The following is a 13,866-nucleotide window of genomic DNA, read 5'->3' as shown; positions in this document are numbered from 1 at the left end:
TTATCTAATAATTATCTTGTATACATCTTATATACAGGTGTATATATGTATTTATATTGTATACATCTTTGTATTGGTTCAGTTATGTACTTTTAAATAATCAGAACATATTTAGTGTTTGGTTCATTCAATGTCAACTGGTCCTACAATTTGAAATGTTGTTTTTTTTTTTAACCAATTCATCGATTCATCGAAAAAATAATTGAGGGATTAATCGATCATTAAAATAGTGGTTAGTTGCAGCCCTACAGGACACGACTAGCAATAGGAAGAGACAGTTTGCACTTTCTTGTAACGAGAGTTTCTATAAAGTCTCCGGGCTGCACGACTCTGCTGCTGCTGCTTGTTTACACTTTGAAGGCCAAAGTCATTTCTTCCCTGAATCTTTCTGTCAGCAAACCAAGGAGAAGGTGAAGCTGCTGATCCAGCTGGCCGACAGCCTGGTGGAGAAAGGCCACGCCCACGTGTCGGAGCTGAAGCGCTGGGTCAGCACCGTGGACCGCCGCTACCGCGACTTCTCCCTGCGCATGGCCAAGTACCAGGAGAGCCTGGAGAGGAGCCTGGGAGTCAGCTCTGAGGTGGGACCAGGTCTTCATCTGACCCCCCGGGGGGTACCGGCCCTCACAGACCCAGGTCTTTATCTGACCCCCCCGGGGGGTACCGGCCCTCACAGGCCCAGGTCTTTATCTGACCCCCCGGGGGGTACCGGCCCTCACAGACCCAGGTCTTTATCTGACCCCCCGGGGGGTACCGGCCCTCACAGACCCAGGTCTTTATCTGACCCCCCGGGGCTGTACCGGCCCTCACAGACCCAGGTCTTTATCTGACCCCCCGGGGGGTACCGGCCCTCACAGACCCAGGTCTTTATCTGACCCCCCGGGGGGTACCGGCCCTCACAGACCCAGGTCTTTATCTGACCCCCCGGGGCTGTACCGGCCCTCACAGACCCAGGTCTTTATCTGACCCCCCGGGGGGTACCGGCCCTCACAGACCCAGGTCTTCATCTGACCCCCCGGGGGGTACCGGCCCTCACAGACCCAGGTCTTCATCTGACCCCCCGGGGGGTACCGGCCCTCACAGACCCTGCTGGATGGTTGTGAAGTCAGAGTGGCGTCACCACGTGATTCCTCTCTGATGTTCCTCCAGCTACACCAGGGGCGTCAAACTGGTTCCAGTTGAGGGGCCACATCCACCATAACCTGACCTCTGGGGGCCAACAAGTCAAACGTAACTTATTAAACTGCAGATCTGGACAAATGTCAAAGTCTTTCCTCCTTTTGATCCTTTTGGAACGCCAAGAATTCGCCAGTCTATTCTGAAATTTCCATATTAAAGGAAATCAGATATTATATTTGCAAAAACAAAAACCCTCAATATCTGGATCTGGATCTCGTATTTTTATCCAGGATTAAAACAATTTGTCATCGTCTGGAAAATTGTTTTGAGTTTACGTGTCTGAAGTATCACTTCACATAAATTGGACACCTTTATTGTGAAAGGTGTTGCGTCATGTGACCTCCACAGACGCATTAATGTCGGGGGTCAAATTCTGACCAATGTCATTTTTGCCAATCTGGAGTTTTTAGATCAGCCTCTGTCAGTTTTCATATTTATACTTAAAAAAAAAAAAAATCCCATGGCGCCGGATTAGATCCTCTGGCGGGCTGCTTCTGGCCCCCGGGCCGGTTCTGGCCCCCGGGCCTCATGTTTGACACCCCTGGTCTACAGTTGAGAATTTGGGCCTGAGTTCCTCAGATTTACTTGTGAAGATGATGTTTCCAGGGTTTTTGATTTTGCTGGCAAAGTGTTTCTGGCTCTAGAATTGACAGAAGTGTGTCCGTCTGCGCAGGACAACAAAGACTTGGAGTTGGACATCATCCCCGCCAGCCTGACGGACGATCCAGAGGTCAAATTACGAGACCCGAACCACGAGATCAATGAAGAAAAGAGAAAATCTGCCCGGAAGAAAGAGTGAGTGAAGGAAGGAAAGAAGGACAAAATGGACAAAGGGAGACAGGATCACTATGAACAGACGTGATAAAGACAGATATTAAAGCGTATTAACAACATAAATGGAGTTAAAGAATAAACATAAAGAAACCAAACGACCATAAAGTGACATGAAAGCAAGAAGTGTGTTTTGTGACCTGAATCAGTAAAACTGCTGACGAATGATTCAACCAAACTCAAACCCATATTTTCTATTTTAACTCACGACGACCTCTAAAGTAAATATGAATAATGATTGTACTTGTTTTTAAGAATAAGGATAAAATAGGATTTTAAAACCAGAAAGAAACCAGCATCAGTTCTATATATAACGTCTGGTGTGTGTGCGTGTGTGTGCGTGTGTGTGTGTGCGTGTGTGTGTGTGTGTGTGCGTGTGTGTGTGTGTGTGTGTGTGTGTGTGTGTGTGTGTCTCAGGTTCATCATGGCGGAGCTGCTGCAGACGGAGAAAACCTACGTCAGAGATCTGCAGGAGTGTCTGGAGGTGAGAATAACTTCTCTTTACCTGCATGACACACATTTTATCTCCTGTCCTGCTCACGTGTGTGTGTGTGTGTGTGTGTGTGTGTGTGTGTGCGTGTGTGCGTGCCAGACGTACCTGTGGGAGATGAGCAGCGGGGTGGAGGAGGTTCCTCCAGGCATCGCCAGCAAGGAAAACACCATCTTTGGCAACATGCAGCAGATCTACGACTTCCACAACAAGTGAGCTTGTTGCCGGGCGTCGGTGGGGCCTGTACCAATAAAGTTCATTCAACAGTCCAGGAGACCACGTTGCTCAGCAAACAGACCAGCTTTATAGGAGTTTAGGTCTTTTTAACGATCTGATTTTAAAGTTTGATTGGATGTGAATGTTTCCTGCAGCTGGACGTGTGGAAGCGCCGAGTGTTTTGTGTGTCTGTCTCTTTAAGAGCTTGATTATAACGACTACGCCCTTTTAACTTCAGTGGTTTCCCTCTGCTGGGTTTGCAGCACGGAGCAAAAACTTCTCAAAACCAGTGATGCAGAAACACGTTTACTCTCATATGAAGACTTGTCAGTAACAAGTAATCTGAACCACCTGTAAACCAGTAATCTACAAGTCGCTCTCACGACGACTTCAGGTCCAAGCAGAACCAGCAAACCACACAACTGCACAGATGTTACACTGCTTTTTGAAATTTTCCTCAGTAAAGAGATATTGGCAAGAAGCCCCGCCCCTTTTATGGAAACAACAGTCATTGTTAAGTTGCGATGGTGGAGGCGTTCCGTCGTTAGCTGCTGAAAGTAGCTAACCTAACGTAGCAAGTAATCCATAAAGTAACTTCTGGATGTAATTTATTGTGGCGTAAAGAAAGTATTGATTGATATCATTGAGACAGGTTTGTCAAACCTTTGGACCAAATCCAGACTTTGTACGGACAATTTTACAGCCATTTTTATAAATCGGCATTTCTTCAGAAAACAAACTAAACAAAAGCAGAAGAAATAACTCAGTTGTCCAACTAGTCATCCGTCCGGGTGTAGGTTGAAGCAAAGCCGCCATGCGTTGCTCCTTTTTGAAGACAACAAGTCAGAAAGTGTGGAAATGCTGTTTAGACACTTTCTGCTCCAGGAAGCATCAATAAGTGCTCATTAGTGAAATTACATAAATTCTAATTCATTGTTGTTGTTGTTGTTGTTGTTGTTGTTTCCTGTTTCCCTGGTCCTGGTTTAACCCCCCGGTCTGAGGACACGTTGTGACTGTGTGTTTGCAGTATTTTCCTGAAGGAGCTGGTGAACTACGAGCAGCTTCCGGAGGACGTGGGCCACTGCTTCGTCACCTGGGTGAGCCGGACCACAGCCTCCGCTACGACCTGGACCAGATGCTGCACCGCCAGGAATCTAAATCTGTTCATCCTATCAAATCCAGCCCTGGCTCAACGTGGGCCTGCATGGGTCAACGTGGGCCTACATGGCTCAACGTGGGCCTACATGGGCCTACATGGTCCTATACCGGCCTACATGGGCCTACACTGGCCTACACGGTCCTTCATGGGCCTACATAGCCCTACACCAGCCTACATGGTCCTACACGGGCCTACACCGGCCTACATGAGCCTACACTGGCCTACACCGGCCTACATGGGCCTATGTGGGCCTACACGGTCCTTCATGGGCCTAATAGCCCTACACCGGCCTACATAGTCCTACACGGGCCTTCACCGGCCTACATGAGCCTACACTGGCCTACACCGGCCTACAGGGGCCTACACTGGCCTACAGGGGCCTACACTGGCCTACAGGGGCCTACACTGGCCTACACCGGCCTACATGAGCCTACACTGGCCTACACCGGCCTACATGGTCCTACACGGGCCTACACCGGCCTACATGGTCCTACACGGGCCTACACCGGCCTACAGGGGCCTACACTGGCCTACAGGGGCCTACACTGGCCTACACCGGCCTACATGAGCCTACACTGGCCTACACCGGCCTACATGGTCCTACACGGGCCTACACCGGCCTACATGGTCCTACACGGGCCTACACCGGCCTACACTGGCCTACACGGGCATACATGAGCCTATGTGGGCCTACATAGCCCTACACTGGCCTACATGGTCCTACATGGTCCTACACGGTCCTTCATGGGCCTACATAGCCCTACATGGTCCTACACGGGCCTACAGGAGCTTCCAGTCCTTCCACACTAAGCACAGTGACGTATTGGTGAGTTTGTAAAACGCGACGCTCCAGGAGGTTCTGGACGTTTCACTGTATTTTGCCCCTGAAGATTTCATTAAGTCATTTTCAGTCGTAGGTTTTGAGAAATTCTAAACGTTTCCATCATGTTTCCATCATGTTTACTCCACAACAAGGAAAAAGCGTAGGATTTCAATGTAAAGGTTATTATTATTATTTTACCGCTCAAGATGAAACTGGTTTGTTGTGGCTGCTGAACTAAAACGTACTTGACACCCTGAAATAGTCGGTTCGGCTGAGTTTAGGTTGTTTCTGGTGCACATCTGAGATCAAAGAAAAATTTAAAGCTCAAAGAGATTCCATCAATTCAATTAATCGATTATAGATGCATATTTATAGCATTAAAAGACTCAATCTCTTGTATAAGGGCTGGAACTAATTGTCACTGTGACGGCAGAATACTGAAGAAGAGAGATGAGACGGTGCTCTTCTCTCACTTCCATGGACACAATACTTCAATACTTCAATACTTTGAGTATTTCAAGTGGGGAAAAGACATTAGCGCCACCCTGAACCTAGCATGTAGCATCAGAGGAGTCCAGAGAGGCTGATGGTGAACTTCAATAACGAGTCTCTGTCTCTCCTGCTGTTTTCCAGGCTGATAAGTTCCACATATACGTGGATTACTGCAAGAACAAGCCAGACTCCAGTCAGCTGGTTCTGGAACACGCCGGAACCTTCTTTGACGTGAGTAAAGGTTTTCAGGGTTTCAGTGGCAAAATGCTCTTATTCCATATGGTGATCGGTTGTTGTTGTAAAATACAATGGAAATACAGGAACATTTCATTGTTCATGTCAGATTCAGAGGTTTTCCTCTGGTCAGTGTTGTACTTCATGCGTCTGGTCAGTGTTGTACTTCATGTGTCTGGTCAGTGTTGTACTTCATGTATCTGGTCAGTGTTGTACTTCATGTGTCTGGTCAGTGTTGTACTTCATGCGTCTGGTCAGTGTTGTGTACTTCATGTGTCTGGTCAGTGTTGTACTTCATGTGTCTGGTCAGTGTTGTGTACTTCATGCGTCTGGTCAGTGTTGTACTTCATGTGTCTGGTCAGTGTTGTGTACTTCATGTGTCTGGTCAGTGTTGTGTACTTCATGCGTCTGGTCAGTGTTGTACTTCATGTGTCTGGTCAGTGTTGTGTACTTCATGCGTCTGGTCAGTGTTGTACTTCATGTGTCTGGTCAGTGTTGTACTTCATGTATCTGGTCAGTGTTGTACTTCATGTGTCTGGTCAGTGTTGTACTTCATGTGCCTGGTCAGTGTTGTACTTCATGTATCTGGTTAGTGTTGTACTTCATGTATCTGGTTAGTGTTGTACTTCATGTGTCTGGTCAGTGTTGTACTTCATGTATCTGGTCAGTGTTGTACTTCATGTGTCTGGTCAGTGTTGTACTTCATGTGTCTGGTCAGTGTTGTACTTCATGTATCTGGTCAGTGTTGTACTTCATGTGTCTGGTCAGTGTTGTACTTCATGTGTCTGGTCAGTGTTGTACTTCATGTATCTGGTCAGTGTTGTACTTCATGTATCTGGTCAGTGTTGTGTACTTCATGCGTCTGGTCAGTGTTGTACTTCATGTATCTGGTCAGTGTTGTACTTCATGTGTCTGGTCAGTGTTGTACTTCATGTATCTGGTCAGTGTTGTACTTCATGTATCTGGTCAGTGTTGTACTTCATGTATCTGGTCAGTGTTGTACTTCATGTATCTGGTCAGTGTTGTACTTCATGTATCTGGTCAGCAGGTGGTGCTGTTTCACTGTTGAAGTCCACTTCCCTTGTGTTCCCAGGACATCCAGCAGAGACGTGGTCTGGCCAACTCCATCTCCTCCTACCTCATCAAACCGGTGCAGAGGATCACCAAGTACCAGCTCCTGCTCAAGGTAGGACCAGGTCCAGACCCTGTAGGACCACGGCCCCATGGTCCAGACCCTGTAGGACCACGGTTCAGACCCTGTAGGACCATGGCCCAGACCCTGTAGGACCACGGTTCAGACCCTGTAGGACCACGGCCCAGACCCTATAGGACCACGGTTCAGATCCTGTAGGACCACGGCCCAGACCCTTTAGAACCACGGCCCAGACCCTGTCGGACCACGGCCCAGACCCTGTAGGACCACGGTTCAGACCCTGTAGGACCACGGTTCAGATCCTGTAGGACCACGGTTCAGACCCTGAAGGACCACGGCCCAGACCCTGTAGGACCACGGTTCAGACCCTGTAGGACCACGGCCCAGACCCTGTAGGACCACGGCCAAGACCCTGTAGGACCACGGCCCAGACCCTGTAGGACCACGGCGCAGACCCTGTAGGACCACGGTTCAGACCCTGTAGGACCACGGCCCAGACCCTGTAGGACCACGGTTCAGACCCTGTAGGACCACGGCCCAGACCCTAGACCCGGCCGTAGACCTGCTCCCTGTCATCCTGCTCTGCTCCTGCAGGAGCTGCTGTCCTGCTGTGAGGAGGGTAAAGGGGAGATCAAAGACGGTCTGGAGGTGATGCTGGGGGTCCCCAAGAGGGCCAACGACGCCATGCATCTGGCCATGATGGAGGGTGAGGGTCCCTCCACACCACTGGGCCACATCTGGCTGCTGCCTGCTTCCTTCATCGTCTCCAACAAAACCATGAACGAGAGAACTTTTTGATTTACTTTAATTCGTTTTGTGATTCTCAACTGAAAAGATCACGGACTTTGTTCTTCACTGTCAATGATTTTACATTTTAGGTGTCAAATTGATTTTAGTTCAGTGGCCACATGCAATCTAATTTCATTAATAGTGGGCCGAACCAGCAGAATGGTGCCGTAATGACCTTTAAATTCAACCTTTTTCTTTGTTGTGGTGCAACGAAACATGATGAAAACATCTCTATTTTCACAAAACCAAACAATTTCCATTGAAATTCACCACAATCTCAACATAAAACTAATTTTAACGAAGCCCTGTGGTACAAAATGCTGTGAAATTCCCCAAAAAGACATCTCCTATATCTCCTGCGTCGTGTCGCGTCGCGACTCTTTACAAATTTGTGGACAAAACCGACATGAATGAGACGCCAGTGCTTCCTGGCAAATTATTAAAATCACATAGAAACATTGATTTGATTGAGTTGGTAAAAACATCCACAATGCTGCAAGCGTTTTGGACATTTCACTGTGTTTCACCACTTCCCATTGAAATTGTCATGATGTTTAGGTTGTAGTCATTTTCAACATCAATTGTATGATTTTCATCACGTACTCTGTGGGACAACAAAGAAACACTGGAAAGTTTAAATCTAAAAGTTCTCATGGCTCAACATGAAGTGGCCCCTGAACTCAAATGTGTTTTCGACCGATCCATGGTGGGAATGTGAAGCGTCTGAAACAAAAGGTGTCGCTGCTCCTCCTCCTCCACCCTCAGGCTTCGAGGAGAACCTGGAGGTGCAGGGCGAGCTGATCCTGCAGGACAGCTTCCAGGTCTGGGATCCGCGCTCTCTCATCAGGAAGGGCCGGGACCGCCACCTCTTCTTATTCGAGTTCTCGCTGGTCTTCAGCAAAGAGATCAAAGACTCGGCCGGCAGGACCAAGTACCAGTACAAGAACAAACTACTGGTGAGGAGCTGGTGTGGTTAGTGGCAGAGAGCAGGAGGTGGTGATGTCATGACCTGGTTTTTCCTCTGACACATATTGAGAAAAAGATTTCAGAGGTTTGTTCAGTGTAAACATGACACTTTTAACACTCTAATGTGTTTGACACAAGTTGGAATGATCAGGGTTGATTGGGTCAGTGAGGAGAACTGACATCACGTCAATCAACACATGTCTTGTGTTGCTTTCAAACCTAAATGACAAACTACACATGAAAACATCAATTTGTGTTGTGATACTTATTGTTTACTGTAGATCTGTAATATTTCCCTTATTTGTCCTCAAAGTGCATCGCCTTCATTTTCATTTCCAAAATGGAAATTAGTCTAAATATGATAAATATGATAAATATACAGTCGACACACAGAAGTACTTCAGTGTGTTCGACAGGTTTTTTTTCTTCATTTGACTGTTCAAGCCTATTTTCCTATTGGTGTGTGTGGGCGACCCCGGAGGTCACGTCTCCTCACCTCAGATTCTTGTATGGTGATGGACTGAATAAACTCCCATGTCTGCGCCTCCTCCCCGGGGCTCTTTGTGTCCCTGGTCCTCCTGCAGACGTCGGAGCTGGGGGTGACGGAGCACATCGAGGGCGACCCCTGCAAGTTCGCCCTGTGGGCCGGAAGGACGCCGTCCTCCGACAACAAGACGGTGCTGAAGGTGGGTGGAAACTTTGAATCGCGCATGTCGAGGTCGTCTCCTCTGAAAGCGTTACGTAACACGACCGCTGCGCCTCCTCCAGGCCTCCAACATGGAGGCCAAGCAGGAGTGGATCAAGAACATCAGGGAGGTGATCCAGGAGAGGATGACCCACCTGAAGGGGGCGCTGAAGGAGCCTCTCCACCTGCCCAAGACACCGGCGCTGAGCAAACCCCGGGCCAACGCCAGGAGGTGAGGGAGGCGCGAGGAGGCGCCGCCATGCCTGAAGGAGAGAGGAGGCGCTCACTGTTTGTGTTCACAGGGACGGGGCGGAGGACGGGGACAGTCAGGGGGACGGCAGCAGTCAGCCGGACACCGTCTCCATCGCCTCCAGGACGTCCCAGAACACCATGGACAGCGACAAGGTAGGGCTCCGTCATGTCTCCCACCACCTGTCCACTTTCTCCTCCTGCTCCTTCTTCTCCTTGTGAGGAGGTGCACATCCTCACCACCTCTCTTACCAGTAGAATGAGCTCAAAGTTCAGCAGACACTTTATTCTGAAGGCCTCCAGCAGGAACTGTCCTTCAGGAGGTTTGATCACATGTTCAGATGAAGCAGCTGCATCGAGACGAGTCCTTGAGCAGTTGACTGGGTGACGGAGGAGGTGAAGCTCCGCCCACTGGAGGAGGTGAGGTTCTGCTCATTGGAGGAGGTGAAGCTCCGCCCACTGGAGGAGGCGAAGTTCTGCTCATGATTGGAGGAGGTGAAGTTCTGCTCATTGGAGGAGGTGAATCTTGGTTTGAGGAGGTGGTTTAGCTTTGTTCGGGGTTGGAGGAGGTGCAGCTGAGGTCACATTGTAGCTCCTGGTAAGAGGAGAAGTAGCTGAAAACAGGCGGAGGTGCTTCCAAGGAAAGAGTGGGAGGAGGTGCAGCTTTGTTCAAAGTCAGGAGGTGAAGGTCAGCTTGGAGGTGACGGAGTTTGTGTCCTGGCTGGAGGAGGTGCTGTTTCAGGCTCAGAGGAGGTGCAGTTCATGGGGCTCCAGCAGGAGGCGCAGTTCATGGGGCTCTACACCTCCTTCTCTCCAGTCTAATCTCTACACCTCCTTCTGTCCAGTCTGACCTCTACACCTCCTTCTGTCTAGTCTGACCTCTACACCTCCTTCTCTCCAGTCTAATCTCTACACCTCCTTCGTTCCAGCTTGACCTCTACACCTCCTTCTGTCTAGTCTGACCTCTACACCTCCTTCTCTCCAGTCTGACCACTACACCTCCTTCTGTCCAGCTTGACCTCTACACCTCCTTCTGTCCAGCTTGACCTCTACACCTCCTTCTGTCTAGTCTGACCTCTACACCTCCTTCTGTCCAGCTTGGCCTCTACACCTCCTTCTCTCCAGTCTGACCTCTACACCTCCTTCTCTCCAGTCTGACCTCTACACCTCCTTCTGTCCAGCTTGACCTCTACCCCTCCTTCTCTCCAGTCTGACCTCTACACCTCCTTCTGTCTAGTCTGACCACTACACCTCCTTCTGTCCAGTCTGACCACTACACCTCCTTCTGTCCAGCTTGACCTCTACACCTCCTTCTGTCTAGTCTGACCTCTACACCTCCTTCTGTCCAGCTTGACCTCTACACCTCCTTCTCTCCAGTCTGACCTCTACACCTCCTTCTGTCCAGTCTGACCTCTACACCTCCTTCTGTCCAGTCTGACCACTACACCTCCTTCTGTCCAGCTTGACCTCTACACCTCCTTCTGTCTAGTCTGACCTCTACACCTCCTTCTGTCCAGCTTGACCTCTACACCTCCTTCTCTCCAGTCTGACCTCTACACCTCCTTCTGTCCAGTCTGACCTCTACACCTCCTTCTGTCCAGTCTGACCACTACACCTCCTTCTGTCCAGCTTGACCTCTACACCTCCTTCTCTCCAGTCTGACCTCTACACCTCCTTCTGTCCACCTTGACCTCTACACCTCCTTCTCTCCAGTCTGACCTCTACACTTCCTTCTGTCCAGTTTGACCTCTACACCTCCTTCTGTCCAGCTTGACCTCTACACCTCCTTCTCTCCAGTCTGACCTCTACACCTCCTTCTGTCCAGCTTGACCTCTACACCTCCTTCTGTCTAGTCTGACCTCTACACCTCCTTCTCTCCAGTCTGACCTCTACACCTCCTTCTGTCCAGCTTGACCTCTACACCTCCTTCTCTCCAGCTTGACCTCTACACTTCCTTCTGTCCAGCTTGACCTCTACACCTCCTTCTCTCCAGTCTGACCTCTACACCTCCTTCTGTCCAGAGTGACCTCTACACCTCCTTCTGTCCAGTTTGACCTCTACACCTCCTTCTGTCCAGTTTGATAGACGAGCCACGACTTTACCTGCAGTATTTTAAACCTTGTGAAGTATTTTCATACTCCAGAAGTGCTTTTAGGTGGGATTGAAAACTTTTATTTAAACTTATTGGCTCATGTTGTTTCTCAAACACTTTTTTAAATAGATTTTTTAAATGGATCTGGAATTTGAATGAATGTGGGTTCGAGTGGTTGGTTGGTGTTTAAAGAGCTCACATGTTTCTACACAATTTAGTTTAATCAAAGAGGTTAAATCAAGAAAAGGTTAACATTTGGGTTGGATATCTTTTAAAAACAACATGAACAAGCTTTAAACACTTAAAGAACCACATCCTGGTGCAAAACAGTCACATGTCCTCGGTTTCCACCATTCTTTTTACTAATTTTCATTCAAAGTACGGCTTTGAGGCTCGTTTCAAGAAGCAGCCGGCTTCACTGATGGATCAGCTGAGATCTTCAACATGAACGTTTGTTTCCCTGCAGATTTGAAACGTCGGTCGTTTGTCTGTTTGAGTTTAAACCGACTGGAGCCGAGACGTTTCTGAAACAGTCTGTAAAACACCTTCATCACTTCAGTCTGATTCCACCAGGGCTTTGCTTTTTCTCTCTGACTGAGTTACTACAGTGACCACACACACACGCACGCGCACACACACACACGCACGCACGCACGCACGCACGCACACACACACACACACACACACACACACACACACACACACACACACACACACACACACACACACACACACAGAGAGACTTCTGCCCACGCAAATGTCAGCCATGGCCTCCCGTTGTAGTGTTACACAGACGGCCCTTTTCCTAGAGCGAGTTCACTCCTACATCCTCTGTCTCTAAATGTCAGTGTGTGTGTGTGTGTGTGTGTGTGTGTGTGTGTGTGTGTGTGTGTGTGTGTGTGTGTGTGTGTGTGTGTGTGTGTGTGTGTGTGTGTGTGTGTGTGTGTGTGTGCGCGTGCGTGCGTGCGCGTGCGTGCGTGTGTGTGTGTGAATTCTTCCATCCCTCTTATGAGTCTCTGGGTGTGTTGTTGTTGTAGTAGTAGTTGTTGTAGTTGTAGTAGTTGTTGTTGTTGTAGTTGTTGTAGTAGTTGTAGTAGTAGTAGTTGATGTTGTTGTAGTAGTAGTTGTTGTTGTAGTTGTAGTAGTTGTTGTTGTTGTAGTTGTTGTAGTAGTTGTAGTAGTAGTAGTTGATGTTGTTGTAGTAGTAGTAGTTGTTGTAGTTGTAGTAGTTGTTGTTGTTGTAGTTGTTGTAGTAGTTGTAGTAGTAGTAGTTGATGTTGTTGTAGTAGTAGTTGTTGTTGTAGTAGATGTAGTTGTTGTTGTGTTGTAGTAGTAGTTGTTGTTGTAGTAGATGTAGTTGTTGTTGTGTTGTAGTAGTAGTAGTAGTAGTAGCAGTAGTTGTTGTTGTAGTTGTTGTTGTTGTAGTTTTAGTTGTTGTTGTTGCTGGTTTATTGTTTTGATGATATTTTGAGTCTCTGGGTATTGCTGTTGTTGTAGTAGTAGTAGTAGTTGTTGTTGTGTTGTAGTAGTAGTACTAGTTGTTGTTGTTGTTGTTGTAGTAATTGTTGTTGTGTTGTAGTAGTAGTAGTTGTTGTTGTAGTTGTAGTAATTCTTGTAGTAGTAGTAGATGTTGTAGTTGTTGTTGTTGTGGTTGTTGTTGTTTTTGTAGTTGTTATTGTTGTAGTAGTAGTAGTTGTTGTTGCTGCTGGTTTATTGTTTTGACGATATTTTGAGTCTCTGGGTGTGTTGTTGTTGTAGTTGTTGTTGTCGTTGTTGTTGTTGTTGAAGTAGTAGTTGTTGTAATAGTAGTAGTAGTAGTAGTTGTTGTTGTTGTAGTTGTTGTACTAGTAGTAGTAGTTGTTGTTGTAGTTGTAGTAGTAGTAGTTGTTGTTGTTGTTGTAGTTGTTGTAGTAGTAGTAGTAGTAGTTGTGTTGTTGTTGTTGTTGTGTTGTTGTAGTAGTAGTAGTAGTTGTTGTTGTAGTTGTGTTGTTGTAGTAGTAGTAGTAGTAGTTGTTGTTGTTGTTGTTGTTGTTGTTGTTAGACGATCCAGAAGACTCCCTGTCTTTGGCCCCGCCCTCTGCAGCCGCCCCCCATCATCCCCTCTGCCCTCATGTTGTGTTCATGCATTGTGACGTGCCGCTGCAGCACAGCTGCTCCGCTGCTCCACTGCAGCACAGCTGCTCCGCTGCTCCTCTGCAGCACAGCTGCTCCGCTGCAGCACAGCTGCTCCGCTGCAGCACAGCTGCTCCGCTGCTCCTCTGGTTGACGTGTTGAAGCTGCACCGTCAAACACTGTTACTCTACTTTTACACTATTATTAGGCTGTTTCACTTTTAATTGTTGTAGAGGAATTATCAATGTTAGATGTGTGAAGGGGGGGGGGGGGGGGGGGGCTGTGGACCTCATGGTGGTCAGGTGGGCTGGAGTCACGGGGTGTGACGGGTGGAGGCTCCCTGCTGTGAGGAGTGATGTGGAGGAGGAAGCACCGTTTGGAGTGTGAAACATGAAGATC

The 13,866-nt window shown here is 48.1% G+C and overlaps 1 protein-coding gene across 1 annotated transcript in view; it reads left to right on the top strand.

Moving 5' to 3' along the window:
- Nucleotides 1-13,866, top strand: part of kalrna (kalirin RhoGEF kinase a) — a gene marked incomplete at both ends in the record, with an annotated part of 193,373 nt that overhangs the window by 104,630 nt on the left and 74,877 nt on the right. The window contains 12 exons of the mRNA XM_080498258.1: nt 396-578; nt 1,850-1,971; nt 2,425-2,491; nt 2,600-2,709; nt 3,741-3,810; nt 5,329-5,418; nt 6,515-6,607; nt 7,169-7,280; nt 8,129-8,319; nt 8,914-9,015; nt 9,098-9,246; nt 9,317-9,419. Of these exons, the coding sequence (XP_080354384.1) occupies nt 396-578; nt 1,850-1,971; nt 2,425-2,491; nt 2,600-2,709; nt 3,741-3,810; nt 5,329-5,418; nt 6,515-6,607; nt 7,169-7,280; nt 8,129-8,319; nt 8,914-9,015; nt 9,098-9,246; nt 9,317-9,419 (1,392 nt within the window). The remainder of the gene's footprint in view (nt 1-395; nt 579-1,849; nt 1,972-2,424; nt 2,492-2,599; nt 2,710-3,740; nt 3,811-5,328; nt 5,419-6,514; nt 6,608-7,168; nt 7,281-8,128; nt 8,320-8,913; nt 9,016-9,097; nt 9,247-9,316; nt 9,420-13,866) is intronic.

The sequence above is a fragment of the Blennius ocellaris genome, assembly GCF_963422515.1.
Source record: "Blennius ocellaris genome assembly, chromosome: 6".
Taxonomy (NCBI): Eukaryota; Metazoa; Chordata; class Actinopteri; order Blenniiformes; family Blenniidae; genus Blennius; species Blennius ocellaris.
This window is presented reverse-complemented; position numbering and strand designations above follow the sequence as displayed.